The 20,501-nt window shown below is 36.1% G+C and overlaps 3 protein-coding genes across 10 annotated transcripts; 1 reads left to right on the top strand and 2 right to left on the bottom strand.

Annotated features, from left to right (window-relative positions):
* Positions 1 to 1,875: 1,875 nt before the first annotated feature.
* Positions 1,876 to 5,317, bottom strand: LOC117628483 (uncharacterized protein DDB_G0290301-like). Of its 5 annotated transcripts, XM_034360955.1 has the most exons (8): positions 5,179 to 5,317; positions 4,015 to 4,294; positions 3,794 to 3,925; positions 3,515 to 3,715; positions 3,261 to 3,386; positions 3,109 to 3,171; positions 2,437 to 2,974; positions 1,876 to 2,261 (listed from the first exon to the last, which is right to left on the bottom strand). In XM_034360955.1, the coding sequence occupies exons 2-7, from the start codon at positions 4,249 to 4,251 to the stop codon at positions 2,498 to 2,500; spliced, it is 1,236 nt and encodes a 411-aa protein (XP_034216846.1). In that variant the 5' UTR covers positions 4,252 to 4,294; positions 5,179 to 5,317; the 3' UTR covers positions 1,876 to 2,261; positions 2,437 to 2,497. The 5 variants fall into 5 exon arrangements, with proteins under 5 accessions (XP_034216846.1, XP_034216841.1, XP_034216842.1 ...); XM_034360950.1 differs by lacking the exon at positions 5,179 to 5,317 and having other exon boundaries at positions 4,015 to 4,690; XM_034360951.1 differs by lacking the exon at positions 5,179 to 5,317 and having other exon boundaries at positions 3,109 to 3,168; positions 4,015 to 4,690.
* Positions 5,318 to 5,924: 607 nt separating this feature from the next.
* LOC117627286 (octanoyltransferase LIP2p, chloroplastic-like) lies at positions 5,925 to 13,389 on the bottom strand. Its single transcript, XM_034359292.1, has 5 exons — positions 12,739 to 13,389; positions 7,218 to 7,673; positions 6,878 to 7,142; positions 6,526 to 6,676; positions 5,925 to 6,311 (listed from the first exon to the last, which is right to left on the bottom strand). Exons 2-5 carry the CDS (start codon positions 7,385 to 7,387, stop codon positions 5,956 to 5,958), a joined length of 942 nt encoding a protein of 313 aa, XP_034215183.1. The 5' UTR covers positions 7,388 to 7,673; positions 12,739 to 13,389; the 3' UTR covers positions 5,925 to 5,955.
* A 15-nt stretch (positions 13,390 to 13,404) lies between these two features.
* Positions 13,405 to 15,689, top strand: LOC117627287 (protein DDB_G0276689-like). 4 transcript variants are annotated; one of them, XM_034359294.1, is made up of 4 exons: positions 13,405 to 13,584; positions 13,746 to 14,226; positions 14,580 to 14,646; positions 15,266 to 15,689. In XM_034359294.1, exons 2-4 carry the CDS (start codon positions 13,748 to 13,750, stop codon positions 15,527 to 15,529), a joined length of 810 nt encoding a protein of 269 aa, XP_034215185.1. In that variant the 5' UTR covers positions 13,405 to 13,584; positions 13,746 to 13,747; the 3' UTR covers positions 15,530 to 15,689. The 4 variants fall into 4 exon arrangements, with proteins under 4 accessions (XP_034215185.1, XP_034215187.1, XP_034215186.1 ...); XM_034359296.1 differs by having other exon boundaries at positions 13,405 to 14,226; positions 14,580 to 14,610; XM_034359295.1 differs by having other exon boundaries at positions 13,405 to 14,226; positions 14,580 to 14,640.
* Positions 15,690 to 20,501: the final 4,812 nt, after the last annotated feature.

Here is a 20,501-nt window from a genome sequence, read left to right as displayed (position 1 = left end):
TTCAGTCTAGGAAACTTTTTTACAAATATTCATATCATAATAATATAAATTCACATAATCGCTTTCTGTAGAAGTCTTTCTCTGCTTTACAGATAAGGTGCGGCTAGCTGTTTTCAAAGTGTTCTTTGTCACAATTCAATTAAACTAAGTATTAAAATTCATTAATCAGAATGGTAAACAGAGTAAAAGCATCAACTGTCAACTCTAATAATTTATTCTCAAATATTTACATAATTAAATCAAACTAATTTATATATATATATAAACATGTTTTGACCTATGATCTTTAATTGGCGTGCGGACCCATGCATGCCACTGTAGACACGTGGTTGCATTTTATTCGAAGTACACATGCACGTACGTAATATGTACATGCGTAGAATAAAACATTAAACTAAACAAATTTTTTGCATAAACCCATGATGGATCGTATAAAAATACAAGTGGCATTAATTCAAGGAAGCTTTGACAAAGCCAGTTGTAATTTTGGAGTTTTGATCGATTCTCCTATTTAAAAAATTATATCTTGCAATAATTTATCATCTTGACATTCTGTATATTTATAAGTTATTTACTTAACAATTATTAATCATGGACTAACCAGTTTATTTAATTATTTGGTAGCTGCAGTTGACTTATTAATAAAATGGACACGTGGGTCAGGCTTGGCCAGGCGTACACCTCAACTTGTAAAATGTAAGCTTGGGCTAAATATTCTAACATTTTAGTTTATTTATTGAGCTTCAGCTTCTCATGATGTTTGCTTGTGATTTACATCGTTGTTATAATTAAATTGAAAAAAATATATTAATGGGGTCAACAGGAGTTTAGTTTAGTTTAAAAAAAAAAGAAAAAAAAAAGGTTTTCATTTATAGGTCAGTAGTCTTAAGTTCGAACTCAATTGATATTTTAATAATACGCATGAGAAAATACGCCTTCCCTTCCTGCCGTACGTTGACAAAAAATAGCCCAGAAGAAGGGTCCAACATGGATTCAAATACTACATATTGTAAACAACTATGTGGAAAATTTGGAATGTGAGCCTAGGATCGAGTGAACAATATTGGATCCCGGTAAATTGTCTTGACTCTTAAAAATAGTATGCTAAATTAAGTTTAAAAAATTCAATGTCAAATTTTAATAAAAATGGTGGAAGTATAGTTTATGCTAGCATGATTAAGCAACGAAGGACATGCACTTCCTGTATTTAGTAAAGATTGACTTTAGATATATAATATATACACACACAAACAATACAGAAAAGAGAGTAAGAGATCACTTGAATTTTGACTTTAATACTGTCAACTGATAAATATGTATAAAATGTTTTGACAGAATTGAATATATATTGCTAGATCTCCAAGACTAAAATTTTCAAAACTCTTCAAATTTTTTTTTTTCCTCTTTACAATGGAAAATAGTTGAACTTGGGTCTAACTTAATCTCAGCTCATTTTCGAACCTTTATTCTAATCTAATCCTAACTCAACCCCCGCTTTTTGTGACTAAAGTGACACAAACTGGAGGTTCTGTTTGAAAAAAAAAAAAAAAAAAAAAGGTGGTGATCCAAGTAATTTACTTCGTAATGAGAGTAGGAATGAGAGAAAGTAAAGGACACACTAGTTAGTAGACATTGTAATATTTTTGATTCCAATACAAATTCAGGTATATATATATAAGCAAGAACATTATCAAACTTCAACATATTTTTTTTTAATGACATTGCTTTAGTAAACCTGTCACATTAGTTCTATTCACGATCAACCACTTGAAACTTAGACCCGTTTGTTTGACGGAATAATATAGTTGGAATAAGAATGTACTTCATTTCCTCACTATCTTGGAGTTATTTTCTTTTCTAATTTTCATACAGCCAATTAATGAAAGGGCATTTGCAGTGATTTTACATTCCAAGTAGTTCCATGGCATAGAAATACCACTCTCTCTGTAGTTCCATTCCGGCTCTTAAGTGGAATTGAGTCCAGTCAACTTAGGTAAATTCCTTAGTTATGTTTCATTCCAAAACTAGACAAACATCATATATGGATTGAATGGGAAAAAATTCCTATTCTTGATCTAAAACTTTAAACTCCAAAAGATAGGATTGTTGGGTTCCATTAAAATCACCACATGCATTTTGTTGTTTTACAGGGTTGGTCTTCCCCTCAACTTCAAGTAACTCTTTATAGGCATCCATTAGATATTGATGTGTCGTCTATCAACCCTTGTACAATGACTCTTTTTCCATTCCAAAATGCACTCCTGCAATAGCAGTGTTGTCACATTACATGGTCAGTGTAATAACAGTCTTGTCATAGTATCAATGTAATAACAGTTTATCTTTTATATGTACCAATGTGCGAATTTGTGTGCCATGTTGTTTCAGTTTATTAGTGTGCCTTGTTGTTTCAGTTTCAACATCATGAACATTTCTTACCCATCAAGTGAAAATCTCTAGCATGCTTTCCAGTCTTTGCTTGCAGATGGCATCAAGAATGTTATAAACCCCATAGTGCCAAAGATGCAATATCAAAGTCATTTTGTTTCATGGTCTCAATGCATGACATTTTATCTCTTTCAAGCAGTTCATAGTTATTCTGCAGGTGCCTCCTCTTCAATTTCTCTTCCTCTAGTTGTGCTTGTAGCTTTTTGTTTTGTTCTTCTTGTTGTTCAAGCTTCTTCTTTAGTTTCTTTGTTCTTTCCTGTGCAGCTTCCTTTTCACTACAGACTTTTTCAATAAAAGCATTTTTTTCCATGCACGATTGAATTGCAACCTGCATCTTATACTTGAGATCTTCTGCTTTGTCTATCCAATAATCAACTGCTTCTTTGAGCTCATGGATGCGATCATGGGTAGGCTTCATTTCATCCTTGTAGTACTCTGGTATTGACCCCACCATCTCCACAAAAATATTTTGATACATCTTTTCTTGGCTGTCGGGTTGGGATTCAAGTTGTTGCTGATGCTTCTCTTGCTGGACATTAAAAGTGGTGTCAATTGTGGTCATCAACATCGTTTTAAAAGGAAAAAAAAAAAAATATAGTTTTTTTATTTTCTTTCATACAACAGGGGGAAAGTAGTTTGAATTTGTTTTTTGAGTTTTTATACCACTTGTTCATTTTGGTTAGTTGCAATGTCTTCATCCATGTTGTGTTCATTCATTTTTTCCTGCTGAAATAAGAAAGAAAGAATTATTGAATTAAGGTTGTTGTACTTGGATATTTGAATCATTTATCTTGTCTAATTGCTGAAAAGTATACCTTTTGCTCATGGATTTGAGATGTGGTTTGCTCTGCATCATTTTTCACAGTTTCACCACTGGTAAACAGTTGTCGCTGAGCAATATCATTTTCCCCTTTGCCAGTATTCTGTTTTTTACCCTTGCACTGTACAAGCATTAAAATTAGAATCAAGTTAGTCAATAACATACCTTATTCAGATTAGTAGTAATCCAGCTATAAAACTCAAATCTATGTATCAAATCTAAATATTTGTGGAGTCTAGGTAAGTGTACCCAATCATTCAAAGTTAATTTGGATTCTTGATTTTGAACCGCTTGTTTATACCTTTTATGCAGTTGTTTAAGCAATTGGTCTTGATTCTCTTGTTCATTCTCATCTTGATTCTCTTCATTATCTTCATCATCTCCACCATCATTATGCTCAGTGTCGCTCTCTTTTTCTTCATTGTCGTCTTCATTTTCAGCAATGGTTATCTGATTTTCGTAATGGAGTCAGTAGCTATGATTGTGAATTATATATATATATATATTGATATAGTGGATGATGAGTACCTTAATGTGCTCATTTTTCAAATGAGTTAGCATCACGTTCAGCTCTGGAAGGCTCCATCTCGCAGCTGCCGGAGTCATGTCTTCTCTTCCAACAATAGGACTTATCAAGTTACCTCTTTGACACAACCAATACTACAAACATGGTTTTCAATGTGACGTGTTAATACATATTAAGAGAAAGCGATTATAGTATTAACAACGGATGGGATGTAGTTTCTTACCAGTATTAGAACAAGGCATCCACTGACACTTGGCTGTTTTTTCTTGTCTTTCTTGTTCTTGATTGCTTGGTCCAAACCAAAGTGCATGTAGTCCAGCACACCCTTTGCCCAGTTATATTGCTTCATATCTTTCACGGTATTTATTGTTGTCACACATGTCCAAGCTAGTGTACATCCTGAGTTACAGAATAAGTTGCTGATGAATAACTCTAGAATTATGAACCTTGTGACGTCCATTGGCCCCTGAGGTGTCTCATCCTCCAGTGCTTTGTCCAGAAACCTATCAATTTCAGTCTTGGTGAGCGTTTCGACTCCCATGAAGTATTTGTTCACAAAATCCAGTTTCGGTCTAGTTGATGTTGTTGTGTTTGGCAGCTGCTTGCCATGGTTCGGCAACCCAAAGATGTCAGCCACATCTTGGCTTGTAATTGCGTACTCATTGCCAGCTCTAAAGTTGAATTTTTTGGTCTCAGGGTTGTAGGTATTGATTAGTCTAAGAATGTCATAGTTAGACTTTTTGCAATTTGTGTTTGTTAGGTAGCCCTCTCTGTAAGCACTGATTAGGTTCCAAAATGGTGTCTTGGCTAGGTGTCTGAGGGCCTGTTTGTTTGCATTACGTCTGTCCTTTATGTTGCGCAATGTGGTCTGAAAAGTGAGCATATTGCTTTTGATTTGAACATAGTTTGGATCGTCTTGTCTTTGGTGTTTTGGATTTTGCTTTTGTGTTGGTTGTTTTCTTGGGTTTTATGGTGGCTTTCTTTGTGGTTTTGGTTGGTGATGATGTGGCTGTTTTTGTTTCCTTGGGCCTTTTTGCGGTTTTCAAAGGTTCTTTGCCTGACATATCTGTAATTCAATGACACATTATTTTAAATAACCAAAGTTCTACTGCTATTGCAGTGCAACAGAAGTGCGATCTCATCCCAAAGCAAAGCCTAATAAGCAAAATAGGCACATCTCATCTCATCATCTAATCTAACAGAGCAGTCTCGCAGTCTCAAACTCTCAGTCTGAGAGTGGCTTCGAGGCCTTGGAGGGAAGAAACTAACTAACCAACCAAAGAGAAGAGAGCTTCCTCCTCACTCTGGTTTTAGGCCTTTGAGCTTCAGATAATATAGTCATACTGATAAATAAAAATATATATAAAAATATAGAAAGTGGGTATACCTTAGAATCCTGAGGCTGTGGTGAGTCTTTCTTGCAGATTCGGGTTTCTTTTACAAAACCCAAGTGTTATTGCATGTTAATAACTTGAATGGAAAAGAAACTTCAGAAAATAAGTAAATGGGTTTGAGTTCTGCTTTTACTTTTGTTGTCGAACAAGATTGTAATCTTTTTTCAAGAAATGTTGTTTGTTTTTGTAATGCTTTTGCAGTTTCCTTTCGATTTTTTTGGTGGTTATGTATGTAGGTTTTCTGGTGGTTATGGAGGATATCGATCGTTACAGAGGTGAGAGACAGAGTCTGGCAGGGTGCCTTGGGTAGTGTGTGTTGTTTTGTTTTTATTTATTTTGGGTTTGTTTTTTTGTAAAAGTGGGCTGGGCTTTTTGGAGTCTTTGTTTGGATTTTGCTTTGTGAAAATTGGGTTTGGGTCTTTATGAATTCAGTGGCAGTGTTGTAATGTATAGGTGTTTGGAGTGTTCTTTTGTTTTTGAAAATGGGAATCGATGGCTGCATCTTGATGCACTTGCTAATACATTTGAGAATTCTTAATTGGATAGTTGTAAATCGCCCCAGAACAAAGGATTATCCCGAGTTTTGATATGGGTTTTAGGGGCCTGAATCTCAAGCTCCCTTTATAATACTTTGGTTATTATTAGCGCGTTTTTGGACCTCATAGACTTCGGCTTATTTAAAGAATATGCCCAATACATTTTTCTAATCCAAGGGCTAATATGTGTTTCACATCAACAATGATTCAGAGATGTAGGGCTCAAGCCCTCAATTAATTAGTTTCCTCTTCCAAATGGTTTACAGGTTTCCTTTCTAATAACTCCAACCTTGAGATGGTTTCATAATTGATTCTAACCTGGAAAACTTCTGAAAACTCTTTGATCAAAGATTTACAAGTAATATCAAGTAGCTGGCCATCATCAGGATCAGGTAGACGTGCTCTTTCGCAGTCAGTGGATGACTGAAATTCCTTCAGCAAGCCTCTAACACTTCCAACCTGATAGTCTCGTAACCCGCAGGGCACTATCGAATGAAAAGGGGTTAAGTCAGTGGTGACATTCAACGCTAAGCCATGATACGTTATCCACTGTAATACTCGTATTCCGATGGCTGCCAGTTTCTGGGTTCCTGAAGAAAGTTAGATACAAACATCAAAGGAACATCCCAGTTTTATTTCCTCTACCAATATTCTTTTATCTTTGTAAGACAACAGAATTAGGGAAACAAGAAATCACTGCTTTTAATGGAAGGTACGAGAGCAACCAAATGGCATGGCTATGAAAATATGCTAAGCTATTATTTTGAAAGGCGAAATATCATGTCTTTCATATAGGAAGCATACCATGCCAAACACCAGTGAGGCCCTCAAGCCGTGATGCCTTGATACAAAATGTCTTTGAAAGCGCACGGATGATCACCTCCTCAAGTGACCTGAGGTACCAATGAAGATCCATCTTGTGATTTCGGAGATTCATAATGGGGTACATAACTATCTACACACACACAAGTTAGAGAAATTGAGCCTCTAAACAATTAAGTAATATGTTCAAATTGTGATTCATTCTTCACCACCAAGGGCAAACATAAAAAGTTTAAATGATGAATTCATCCATTGACATATACCTGACCAGGACCATGATATGTAATGGCAAACATAAAAAGTTTAAATGATGAATTCATCCATTGACATATACCTGACCAGGACCATGATATGTAACCTCGCCGCCACGTTCGGTTCGATAAATGTCGAAAGGTGAGTCCTTGACGTCAAAATTAAGGAACTGCTCTGAACTAGCAGTCCCCAAGGTATACACAGGACGATGCTGAAGAACAAACAGCGAGTCCGAGCAATCCTCATTCCTCTGAATCAAAGTTTTTTTCTCGTTAACTATGCTCTTCTGCCAAGCCCACGCCTGACCATATGGAACCTGCTGCTCGTACAGATTGAAGCACTCACACCTGCACAATTCTAAGTTGATCCTGTAAGTTGCCCAGGAATATGCGCATGTAAAAATACTTGACTAGGAAACTTACTCGTTTCTTGGCTCGAAGGTTAAAGAGGTCGACTGCGGAATTTTAACATTTGAGACTCTATTTGATCTTGATAAGATCCGCTGGGAGAGAGATCGAGGAGGTTTATGTTGATGCTTGCAGATTGGGTATGTTGGGATTGAGGCGACACAATGCGTTGCCGTGAGAGTCATATTTTATGATCCTTGTAATTTGGTGATAGCCCTTAGGGCATGTTTGGTGGGATGGCCTAGACTGGCATGGATTCAGCTTCGAGTATTGGACTGGGCTGGCTTGGACTGGCTTGGGTTTGAGTCTTGTCAGTTGTTTGGTACAGCACTGAGCTGGACTGGACTTAAATCTTTTATCTTTTTATTAATGTTTAGTATATTTTATCACCAGCTTCAATGACTCAATGAGAAGATCAGCTCTTGATTTGCTTGCCTTCAAAATGACAGGTCTCACACCAGGAAGCTTAGGCTGCCATAAACAAAGATATGTACATCAATGGAAAGTAGCAAAAAAAAGCCCGAGATTATCCATTCATATGTTGCTGTATTGCATCCAAGAACACAAATTTTTCAAAGTAATAAAAATAAAGAAACATGAATGTTTAAAATGGTGATCATGATTCATGACAACAAATTAACTTAAGGAGTGAAAGGTTCAATACCATTGAAACTCATATATGGTTACTGCAACATCAGTGACTCAGCCCAATAAAGGCTGGATATCAAAAATTAGCAAGTCTATTAACATATTGGGTAAAATTTTATCAGGTAACTCAGATGAAGCATGGACAACATTATTAAGGCTAGATAATAGAAATTAGCAATTATCTGACTGAACTCAATGGAGCTACCAGCACATTCCCAACAATCAGATGCATTCCTTCCCAAAATTAAATCTATACAGCACTGGTTTACTACAAGCCATTAAAAACAGTTTAATTGGTACACAGAAGGTGATATATAAACACATTTGATGCACATTATATGAGCAAAAGACCCAATTGCACATTATATGAGCAAAAGACCCAATTGCACATTATATGAGCAAAAGCCCCAATTGCACAAGATTTGGAAAGAGCCTCAAATGCACAAGACTAAGACTAGGACTCAGCCTCAGCTTATACAATCAAACACTCCCAGAAGACCCAATTGCCCAAAACCATAAAATTTCCCCAAAACCATTCAACCTTCCAATGCATACCCAACAGAGAAAAAACTACCCAAAACAGAAACTACAACGAAACCCAATATTTTTGCCAATTATATTGACAAATTCCACGTCAAAAAGGAAGAAAATTTCAGATCAGAGGAGGAAAAAGAACAGAGAACTGAAGAAGGCGATAATAAGAAAACACAGTTGTCTTGTGCTGTTTTAGAATTGTGAGAACTTAGTAGAATCAAACATGGAATTCTCAAAACTTAAATCAAACAGGCCCACAACAACCAACGAGTTAGATTCAGAAAAAAGTTTTAGAAAGTAAACTGAGAAGCAGCCAAATCAACGGGAGTTCAAATGTTAGAATTAGGCATGGAAATCAAGAAAAATAAAATTCGAATGGATAAGAAAATGGAGAAAAAGAAGCAACCTTGCAACAATGGCTAAAATCACACACACACAGGGGCGTTGAAACCATGGTGGAGAAAGCAAATAAGATAAAGAGATTCAGAAAAGAGAAGCTGCTCAAACTAGAGACGAAAGCAAAGGAGGCTGAGGGAGAGAAAAGCCCACGTCGAAGCCAGCCCACCAAACAGGGCTTAAGGGATTGAGAATGGGAGTAGGAAAGGCAATGAAATGGAATTAAACAAAGAATAGAATCTAGTACATATAGTTTGCTTGGGAATTAGGATGGAATGGAATTAGTTCCATTGTTTGCTTTTGCATTTGTAATGGGATGTAATAAACTGTAAAATAAAAGTAAATAGGAAAAAGTACAAAACAAAAGCATACAATTATAAAAAGAATTGAAAGAGTTTAAAAACAAGGAAAAATCAAATAAGTTATAAGCAAGTAATGGTGGATGTGGATCATAGTTTAAAAATAAAAAAAGTAAATCCTATCAAATATGCTTGTGTTAAGATTTAAGAGGGACGGATCCTTGGCCCACCACTAGCAACATAGATATTGGGATTGTCCCCAACTTAACCACCTGTTTCGCAGGCGTGGGGTTTTACACAAAAGGCGTCGATGTTATTAGGAACCATTTATTATATGGGACTTTCTATTTTGTTAAGTTTCCGATGTGGGACTCGTGTATTCTTCAACAGCTTGTACAATTTATTACTGACTCCAACTTCCAACAAAGATGAAGAACCAATGTATGGGAAATTAAATACTGGCACAGTATTCAACAAATTAAAAGAGGTCAAATTTATAGCATAAACCACCAAACAGTATTTGAGCTTCCACAGCCCAGTCTTTTTGAGAATATTTAAATTTCCGCAACTGTTAAATTTTTCTTTTCTTCTAAAAATAGTTCCTGGAAAATATCTTATGTATGTAGATTGTACTTTAAAAAAGTTGTCATCTATAACTAATTTACAAGAAAAACAAGACTCTAGTGAGGTTGAACCAACTACAATATAACCAAGAAACACAATACATACCCAGTTGTAGGGACAGAGCCAGGATTTGAAAATACAATGCGCTGAATCTCTAAGCTTTTCTTTTGTACCCTGAGTGAAAAGATTCGCATTTGTTTTTGTGGGCGGGGGATTGATATTTTCCGGATTTACAGAACATATTGAAAGCATACAAATGAACCAAATTCAAGGATTCTAAGCAAGTGGAAGCACTTAAAACTTGCAAGACAAAAAATGAAATGAAAAAAGAGAGAGAGAGAGAGAGAGAGAGAGAGAGAATTAAAGCAAATCTTAGTCTCTGATTGAGCTACTCAGTAATAAACATACCAATTCAAGACTCTCTTGTGCAATTCTGGATCGTTTCGTTTATCCTTTTAATTGTTGAAAATTTGCCAATCTGTTGTCTGTTTCTAAGCACTTCTTGCTATCAAATTAGGTTGCCATAGTACATGTAACAGTGAATCACAATCTTCTAATAGTTGTTTCTACCCAATTAGTGTTTTTATTCAGTTATTTTTAGGTGAGATACAGCTGCTTTAGAGCATCAATTTTTTCTCACTAACCACCAATTCGTGTTTGTAACGCAGCTCTAATTATCCCATAAGCTAAAATCTTAATTGTATGTCCATGAGCATAAAATCTTAATCTTAATTGTATTTCCCCAAAACCATTCAACCTTCCAATGCATACCCAATGGAGGAAAAACTACCCAAAACAGAAACTACAACGAAACCCAATATTTTTGCCAATTATATTGACAAATTCCACATCAAAAAGGAAGAAAATTTCAGATCAGATGAGAAAAAAGAACAGAGAACTGAAGAAGGCGATAATAAGAAAACACAGTTGTCTTGTGCGGTTTTTTGAATTGTGAAAACTTAGTAGAATCAAACATGGAAATCTCAAAACTTAAATCAAACAGGCCCACTTCAACCAACGAGTTAGATTCAGAAAAAAGTTTTAGAAAGTAACCTGAGAAGAGAATTAAACATGGAAATCGAGAAAAATCAAACTCGAATGGATAAGAAAATGGAGAAAAAGAAGCTACCTTGCAACAATGGCTAAAATCACAGCAGACACATAGGGGAGTTGAAACCATGGTGGAGAAGGCAAATAAGAGAAAGAGATTCAGAAAAGAGAAGCTTGCTCAAACTAGAGACGAAAGCAAAGGAGGCTAAGGGAGAGAAAAGCCCACGTCGACACCAGCCCACCAAACAGGCCTTAAGGGATTGAGAATGGGAGTAGGAAAGGCAATGAAATGGAATTAAACAAAGAATAGAATCTAGTACATAGTTTGGTTGGGAATTAGGATGGAATGGAATTAGTTCCACTGTTTGCTTTTGCATTTGTAATCGGATGTAATAAACTGTAAAATAAAAGTAAATAGGAAAAAGTGCAAAACAAAAGCATACAATTATAAAAAGAATTGAAAGAGTTTTAAAACAAGGAAAATCAGTAAGTTATAAGCAAGTAATGGTGGATGAGGATCACAGTTTAAAAATAAAAAAAGTAAATCCTATCAAACATATTTGTACAATTGATTACTGACTCCAACTTCCAACAAAGATGAAGAACCAATGTCTGGGAAATTAAATACTGGCATAATATTCAACAAATTAAAAGAGGTCAAATTTATAGCATAAACCACCAAACGGTATTTGAGCTTCCACAGCCCAGTCTTTTTCAGAATATTTAAGTTTCCACAGTTAAATTTTTGTTTTCTTCTAAAAACAGTTCCTGGGAAATATCTTCTGTTATGTAGATTGTCTTTTTCATCTAGAACTAATTTGCAAGAAAAACAAGACTCTAGTGAGGTTGAACCAACTACAATATAACCAAGAAAAATAATGCATACCCAGTTGTGGGGACGGAGCCAGGATTTGAAAATACAATGGAAGCAAATTCAGAGGATTCTAAACAAGTGGAAGCACTTATAACTAGCAAGACACAAAATGAAATGAAAAAAAGAAAAGGAAAAAAAACAAGGAGAGAAGTAAAGAAAATCTAAAAGCGCTTGTTTGGGAGTGCTTCTAGATAGACTTAAAAGCGTTTTTTGACAACTAAAAGCACTTCTGACAGCGTTTCAAAAGTTTAGAAGCGCTTTTGGGTCATAAAAGTGCTTTCTGGAGAAGCACCTACTATGTGCTTCTCCAGGAAAACCAATAAACCGCAATGAAAAACTTGAGGAGCTGATGGACAAAATAACAATAATAATAATAATAATAATAATAATCAAACAACACCTTAAATTATACCCCAAAATTAAACATGAGAAATAAAATGTTGATTTAAAAAATCCGCAACTAAAAGAAGAGTAGACGATTACCTGGGCTCAGTGAAGCTCTGAGGCTTATAAGAAGCAGAATTGAAATTAGAACATGAGAAGAACTAGGACAGTGAACGGCACACGGGACAGAGAAGGTTGGCAGAGGTGGAGAATAGGAGGGAAAGGCTAACGTTCTGAAAACTGAAAACCTGGGTAGTGGCTGGAGTGAGCTGAGAGGATTTAGGCTTAGAGTACATAAACACCTAGATTTTGTTTTTAAAGAAGTTAGCTTATAGGCTATAGCCCACCCAGTCTTGTGATTTCCGTCCCAGACAGACAAGTCAGTGAACACTCAACAGGGAGAGGAACCAAGAAAAACAAACCCTCCTATGTTTGCACATCAAAAGTAAATACAAAATAGAAACTTAAACAAGCACACAAGTGAACAATGCAGACACGAGAGAGCCTGAGACTGGTTTCTACACCAATGATCCATAACCCAACAAATATTAAGATGATAAATTTGGGTACTTGAAAATTGATGGGGAGAATCAGAAAATGGAAGAATCAAATCAAATCAAATCAATAGACCCAGTACATAAAATGCAACCAAATCATTGCATCTATTCAATACCAAAACAAAGACCATATGCTGGAATAAACACAGAAACAAAATACATTTATTTACCTTTTCCGTTTGGAGTGATCGATGGTGGAGGATGTTAGGAATCGGGGAATCGGAGAACGGGAATGATGAGAGAGAGTTGGTCTCGATTTGTACTCGCTCTGCGATTCTGCGAATGGGTTCGCGAAGAGAGCTGGAGGTCGTGGACTGTGGAGGCGTCGGCCGGGAGAAAGAGAGACCAGGCGAGCGACTGAGAGACAGGTGGAAAGACGTATTTATCCTTGCTGGGGCAATTACTGTTTGTGAAAATTCCAAACACACTAACACGCACATCACTTTCAAAGAAAGTGATTTTCCCCTAAATAATCAAATGCCAAAATGGTACGAAAAGCCGGTCAGCCATGGCGGCACCACATATTGAAACCAGTTGGTCAAAACACTCTCTTCTTCTGCTATTGTGTCTCTCTAAATTGGGCTCCACAAAGATGAATTGCAGCTCTCAGAATTTTCAAGTCTCCACCTTTACCTTGTGTCTCTCTAAATTGGACTACAAGCTTTGCTTTCTTCAAGTCTCCACCTTTACCTTGGCCATACGTTCTTTGGTTCTTTTCCTTCAAGTCTCCACCTTTACTTTGCGGTATTTGACAGCTCATCGTTGTATTAATATTAATTACAAGTAGGTAGCTGGTCCTCAAGAATACCACGCCCAACAAACCCATCCAAATATGCGGGTTTGTGTTCCTAAGGCCTGGAACTTGTAGCTGCAGTCTCCATAAGTCCCCACAAGTCAAGCTAATATTTCCTGCTTTCACACTTCCAATATTTATTGTTTTCCCGCACAAGCTAACAGAGGATTCGTATCGGAAAGTTCCCTTCTCCACAAGGCTAACGTACAGTAACCAAACAGAGGTATTTATGTCTCAAAGAAAAGCACTTGCTTATTAGCTATGGAAATTGAGAGAGCAACAACTGGTTTCCTGGTTTGCAAATACTCGTCGTGGAGATCAGTCTTCTTCTGAGCCATATTTAGCACCTAGTAGTAATCTTTACAAACCCTCCTTGAGTTTCAGGGATGAGGGCTACTTCAGAATCAGCAGAGTGGATATTTTTAGCCACTGGCCTTGGCCTAGAGATCTTGTCAGCTGCTTGTGATCAGGCTTCCTCCCCAAGAACACCCCAGTATGCACTATTTGGGATGCTGTTCGCTATTGCAGCTGTGCTCATTTCCATCTGGGAGCTAATTTACAGAGGTAAAAAGGAAAGAGTTGTGTTGAGGAGATGGGGAATGCTCTGGTGGTTTTATCATACACCACCTCCTCGACATACGCCTTTTGGTACTCTTCCTGACATTTATGGACTAGCTGCTGGCATCTCACAGTGCATTTGCTCTATAGTTCAGTATGTTTACTGCCTTCGGCATGCTAATAGTCCTTTCAAAGCATCCCTTTTGCCTGCCATATTTCTTATGTGTTTAGGTGGTTCAAAACTATGTAATAACCGAATGAACGCGAATACCACTGATAACAAGGACTCATGGGAAAATTCTCCAAGGTAAGCACGAATTAAACTGCTCATCGGCTGCTTAATTAATTTGTATAATCTTTTTGCAGCTTTTTAGTCTTATTTATTTAGTTTTGAAAGGAGACGAGATGGAAATTTTAAGAAATAATTAAGGGGGATTTTAGTGGATATCATATCACATGAGAATTCTATTTTATTTTAATCAGCACAAAATGTAAAGACTAAAGTGCGAGGGGATGGAGAGAGAGAGAGAGTGGCTAATTAAGCTAACTCTCTATCTCTAATAAACAAGATTGCTTTCTTTTCTCTGTTTACTTTTTCATTTGTATGCATGGCTTCCATTCCACTGATAGAAAATATTCTCTCAATCTGTTGGTTTGTAGCACGGAAGAAACTTCGTGGCAGGCAATCAAGGTAGATCTACCATTTCTTTATGATCAGGAGGTAGAGGTACCAATTTAATTATGATTTAAAGTAAATTATTTCCAAAACATACATATATATATATATATATATACTTTGAAAGATTAATTTAAAAGTTGTCATTTATATATATATTATGGGAATAACTGAACAAAATAAAGGAAATTATATTTCCATCTTTCTCTGGATAGTAAAGTGAAATTTATCCTTTTATTTATTTATCGTATTTGTATGTATATCTTTTGTTTCGGGAGGACATGATGTATCCAAAAGGCTTAAGTTATGAAGTCCCATATCACAGAATGTCGATTTGGAGCTCACTTTGGGAAGGCCACATTGGGATTGAATACAATAAAGAAAAATTAGGTATTAGACAAAATGACTAATTAGGATTTGAGACAGAGTATTTTTGTTTGGGTTTTAATATCTATGAATGAAATTTTGTTTTGAATTAGGCTAAAGAGGAGGCCCATATGTGAAATTTTTTTATATATAAAAAAAACCATTGACTGTTAATATAAATATTGCGTAACTGACAAAACACCACAAAAATAAGATTGGTGATGTGGTTTGTGAACAAGGCTTTCCTCCTTTGAGGATCAAGGTTTAAGTCTTTTCATGCACACTAAATTTCTTACTTTTTTAGGTTGAAGGCAACATAGAACAGCATCGGCTGCAAGAGCAGCGGCGGCAACCGCAGGAGCAGCAGCAGCTGCTGGAGATGTGGCTGCAGGAGCAACATGAGCAGTATGAGCAGTATGAGCAACAGAAGGAGCGGCGGCGGCGAGAGCTGCAGCGGCTGCAGGAGCAACAGGAGCGGCTGCAGGAGTTGCAGCGGCGGCTGGAGCTAGAGCAGGAGCAAGAGCAGCAGAAGTTCCTGCGACATCGGCGAGTAGTGAAGGCGGATTGATGGAGGTGGACATGCCTCCAAGAAAAGCGAACTCAAACTTGTGTATGATTTTGTCTCTTACTAACTCACTATATTTCTAAAAATATAATGCTATGAATGCTCTAAAAACTACTATTGGATGACAATTGGATGAATGAAATGTTGGAGGATCTTCTCTATTTATAGGCAACAAGGCCTTTGTTCAGAAAATATGTGATTGAAAAATATCAATAAATGTGTCTTTTCATGTTGCAACCATAAGCTAGGAAGTGCAGTGTTTCATTTATTATGAAATAATGCAACTTAAGGCAAGAAGTGCAATGTTTCAATTTCTATGAAATAATGCAACTTAAGCCAAGATGCAATGTTTTAATTTCTATGAAACAATGCAACTTTTCATATATGAAACAATGCAACTTATCACATAAAGTATTATCATTTTACAAACAAAATAAATAATACTTTATTTTTCCTCGTTTAAGAACATGACTATTCCCAATGGATACATACCAATTCGTAAAAGTCATGTACTTAAAGTCACGAGTCCCACAATTTAATTTTCATTCAATTATTAAAAAATTAAATATAAATATTATAATTTTCTAACAGGATGACTTCGAAGTAGTGGCATCTACTTCCTATTATTAATTGAATCTATTAATTACTTTTAATTCATTATTATATTATGTCTCTGAATGGAATAAATCAAATAAATCGAAATAAAAAATTCAACTTAGTTTCTTACTGATTAATGTGAGTTGTACAAGTTCTTTTGTCATGTCATGTTTGTCTACACCCATGGCAATGACGTTTACTCTTATTCATTGCTTTCTCCTTTGCTCCCTTCAATCTTTTACCGCAGCCCTCGCCCTTACTTGAAGAGGGTCATTCAAATGTGGTGGAAGATAACTACTAGTTGCATTTTCATTATTGCCTCCACATATATTGTTTCTACTACGCACCACAAAATTTATCTTTTCTCGCATACCTTCAAAACTTTCTAGTCGAACTTTACTTGCCTCTTGAGATACCAAGCACCATCAATAAGCTCAAAAGCAATTTTAGACAATCTTGTTTGCCTCATTAATAATGAATTATCACCACTTTCAGTAGTAATTTGCCTTCCACACTCTTCCACAACTATATCAGATTTTGCGGCTCTTGTCCAGCTCTTTAATGTATATTTATTTGACAAATACTCAATTTGTCTCATTTTCATGTATGCCAACACATGCATGCATAAGATTCCTTTAAATTCAAATTTCTTACATATACATGAAGCATAGTCTGCAACTTTGTCAACCATGACTTCTCGCACATTCAACTTGAAGCTACCATCTTTTTTCCTCTCCATTACCTTATAAAAGCATAAATTGTCATCCTCTCTTGCAAGTTGGAGTCCACATGCCAAACATTTCCACAACTCTTTTTGAAACTTGTAGAAAATTTTACGAGTATAAATGGCAGCCATTTTGCTTCTCCATTATCAATGGAGATTTCAACATAGACTGCTCATTGAAATCAACATGATCAGCAATTATCTCTTCATGACGTTGCTGGGCAAGCATTCTATTAAACCGTAGTATGAAATCCATTAAAGAATTTCTTTGTGAAATATAGAACTTGAAAAATGCATGAACACCCTCTACTCGTTGGCTACTTGACATACCTGCTTAAAAAATCTTTCACATATGTTGGCACCCATCTTGAACGTATTCTATAGATTGAAGATAGTCACTCATCATCATTTAGTTTACCTTTGTGGACCACATCCATCCACTTTGACTCACCTTTGTTACTGATTCCCACAACCAAAAAGAATAGTTTGACCATGGTTTTTAACCCCTACCAATGGGACAAATACCATACCATATCGATTAGTATTGTAAGTGGTATCAAATACAACCACATCACCATAAAACTTATAAGCTCTTCTAGATGTTCGATCAGCCCAAAAACAATGTTTAAGCCTATCATCATCGTCAGCCTCTATCATGAAAAAGAAAGATTCATTTTTTGCTTGCAAACCAAAAAAATGCTCACTCAACATCTATGCATCATGCCCCTTCATCTTTCTCTGCAATTGTCTTTTGTAGTTATATAAATCTTTCTTTGTATATCCAATGTTTTGCATCCCTCCTGCTTGCACTTCAAGAAGACTAAATTGTTGATGTGTTGGGATATTAACATCACCAAATTGTTGATTTGTTCCTTCTCTTACCTTCAAAAACACAATCTTAGCCTTACACCCACTTCGTACTACACCTCGCCGCCTTTCACTTCCATTAGAAACTTCTTTGGAATATACTCCCTCTTTGTAGCACGCATATTCTTTTCTCAAGATCTCATTAGAAGTTTTACTCCTTTGCTGACAATAACTTCGAACACTAAATCCCGCTTGTTTTGCATAGTTGTTATAGAAGTTATAGGCATCCTCAAGTGATTCGAACTCTTGACCAATTTTTGGTACATGTTAATCTTCTACTTGAGCATTGAAAAATAAATCTGAATCATTTTCATTAGTATCTTCCATAAATTCATATGTCCAGAGTCCTTCTTGTGGGCTTCCCCATCTCTAAAGTTTCATCTATTAAAGCAAAAAAATAACAAAAATATTGGTCAATGGGACATTGGTAAACAATAGCAAAGAATACTCTAGCAATGCTTAAACCAAAAGCCAAACTCGTAAGTGCATATGAAACCTAAATTAAATAAACTTTCAACCAGAAAAGGAAATAGAATAACTTAGCCAAAACCATACAAAAACAAAGACCAATTAGTAGCCATATCCATATAACCCATACATCAATGCTTTCTGTTTTTCCGATTCCAATCAGCTTATCCAAATCTAATCCAACGACTGGCATTTTTTGAGCAATAAAATTATGAAAAAAAATCGAAATTTTTTTAAATAAATTCTAAAAAATTCTGATTTTTTTTCCTTCTATAAATATCTATCAATACCCTTCACTTTCAATACCAATCCTCATACATTTCATTATACTTCTACTATTATTCACTCTTTACTCAACATTTTTCTCTTTTTCACCTTGTATTTTTATTTCATATTTTTATGGCTTCTTCTATCGAAGCCGGAGGGGCCTGGAGCACCATGGAAGATGTTTCCTTGAGTGAGGCTTGGCTCCAAATTTGTCATTGTCCCGTGTTCGGCAATGAGATGAAATTTTTTCATATGTGGAAAAAAATTCATGCCGAATTTTGTGAAAAAATTTCAGGGTCTACTCGTACGGAGATGGTATTATCTAGTAGGTGGAAAATTCTCAATAAAGAGTTGGGAAAATGGAGATATCCCCTGGCGAAAGTGATGGACAACTATAGAAGCGGGAAAAATCGTACTAACGAGGTAAGTATTTTACAATTTTTGGTTTATTAAGTTTAATCTCCTAATATATATATTTTATTAATATTTATTGCATTTTCAATATTTTGTTAATATTTCTTGCATTTTAAATATTTTGTTAATATTTCTTGCATTTTCAATATTTTGTTAATATTTTTTGCATTTTCAATATGTTGTTAATATTTCTTGCATTTCCAATTGTTTCTTAATTTTCTTGCACTTCTAATTGTTTCTTGCATTTTCAATATTTTTTTAATATTTCTTGCATTTTCAATATGTTGTTAATATTTCTTGCATTTCCAATTGTTTCTTAATTTTCTTGCACTTCTAATTTATTTGTAAGGTTAATTGCATTTCCATTATTTTTTTTTTTTGTTACTTGCATATCCAATATATTTTAAATATTTATTGCATTTCCATTTTTTTGTTAAATAGATGATTCAAGCACAGATGTGGTTCGGTGCAACTGGGGGTGGCAAAAAAAGTTTCAACCATCATGAATGTTGGGAGGTGGTGAAATATTGCAAACGCTTCATAATTATTCCGACGGGTCCCGCCGTTGTGTTAAATGAGATGCCACTATGTGATTCAATGACATCGGATTCACTCTCATCCACCTGATCAGCAGATGCTCCATACGCCAATATTTGTATAACAGCTGTAAGCTATTGCTCCGGAAGAAGCCCTAAAACCCCAAAAACACAAAATACTATTCACGTGAATTGTGGCTGCCCTAGCTTCCTCCTTGTCATGGCTAAGAGCAACACCACCCATTTGGCCCTAGCTCCCCCCTTCCATTCACATGAATAGTGGTTGCCCTTGCAAATATTATTTTGTGTTTCCACCCATTGTCATGGCTAAGGGCAATTACTATTCAATTTTTTGTTTTTTTCACAAATTTTTCCACCCATTGGATTCGGAGAAACTGATCGGAGCGCTATGGACGTGACACGTGGCTTCTCCCCGTTGGAGCTGACGTCAGCGCGCACTGGTTTCAAATTTTGCAATGCACACGTCAACGGTAAAAACATTTGAAACCAGCGCGCTGACGTCAGCGTGAGCAGTACAAGACGTATTTATCCTTGCTGGGGCAATTACTGTTTGTGAAAATTCCAAACACACTAACACGCACATCACTTTCAAAGAAAGTGATTTTCCCCTAAATAATCAATGCTAAAATGGCACGAAAAGCCGGTCAGCCATGGCGGCACCACATATTGAAACCAGTGGGTCAAAACACTCTCTTCTTCTGCTATTGTGTCTCTTTAAATTGGGCTCCACAAAGATGGCTTTGCTTTCTTCAAGTCTCCACCTTTACCTTGGCCATACGTTCTTTGATCCTTTTCCTTCGAGTCTCCACCTTTACCTTGCGGTATTTGACAGCTCATCATTGTATTAATATTAATTACAAGTAGGTCGCTGGTCCTCAAGAATACCACGCCCAACAAACCCATCCAAATATGCAGGTTTGTGTTCCTAAGGCCTGGAACTTGTAGCTGCAGTCTCCACAAGTCTACACAAGTCAAGCTAATATTTCCTGCTTTCACACTTCCAACACTCTTATTGTTTACACACACAAGCTAACAGAGGAACCGTCTCCAAAAGTTCCTTTCTTTTTCTATGTAAATTCCT

This window comes from Prunus dulcis, chromosome 5, assembly GCF_902201215.1.
Source record: "Prunus dulcis chromosome 5, ALMONDv2, whole genome shotgun sequence".
Lineage (NCBI taxonomy): Eukaryota > Viridiplantae > Streptophyta > Magnoliopsida > Rosales > Rosaceae > Prunus > Prunus dulcis.
This window is presented reverse-complemented; position numbering and strand designations above follow the sequence as displayed.

Bases quoted from the DNA above. Each gene is read 5' to 3' on its own strand.
- LOC117628483 (XM_034360950.1), bottom strand. From the start codon at position 4,674: ATGCTCACTTTTCAGACCACATTGCGCAACATAAAGGACAGACGTAAT. The intron at 3,716-3,793 runs GTACTCATCATC...TACGAAAATCAG, and splicing joins TGAAAAATGAGCACATTAAG to ATAACCATTGCTGAAAATGA. The intron at 3,172-3,260 runs GTATACTTTTCA...TTCTTATTTCAG, and splicing joins CTCAAATCCATGAGCAAAAG to CAGGAAAAAATGAATGAACA.
- LOC117627286 (XM_034359292.1), bottom strand. From the start codon at position 7,387: ATGACTCTCACGGCAACGCATTGTGTCGCCTCAATCCCAACATACCCA. The intron at 6,677-6,877 runs GTATATGTCAAT...GTGTGTGTGTAG, and splicing joins CATATCATGGTCCTGGTCAG to ATAGTTATGTACCCCATTAT. The intron at 6,312-6,525 runs GTATGCTTCCTA...AACTTTCTTCAG, and splicing joins CCTCACTGGTGTTTGGCATG to GAACCCAGAAACTGGCAGCC.
- LOC117627287 (XM_034359294.1), top strand. From the start codon at position 13,748: ATGAGGGCTACTTCAGAATCAGCAGAGTGGATATTTTTAGCCACTGGC. The intron at 14,227-14,579 runs GTAAGCACGAAT...GTTGGTTTGTAG, and splicing joins TCATGGGAAAATTCTCCAAG to CACGGAAGAAACTTCGTGGC. The intron at 14,647-15,265 runs GTACCAATTTAA...TTACTTTTTTAG, and splicing joins TTTATGATCAGGAGGTAGAG to GTTGAAGGCAACATAGAACA.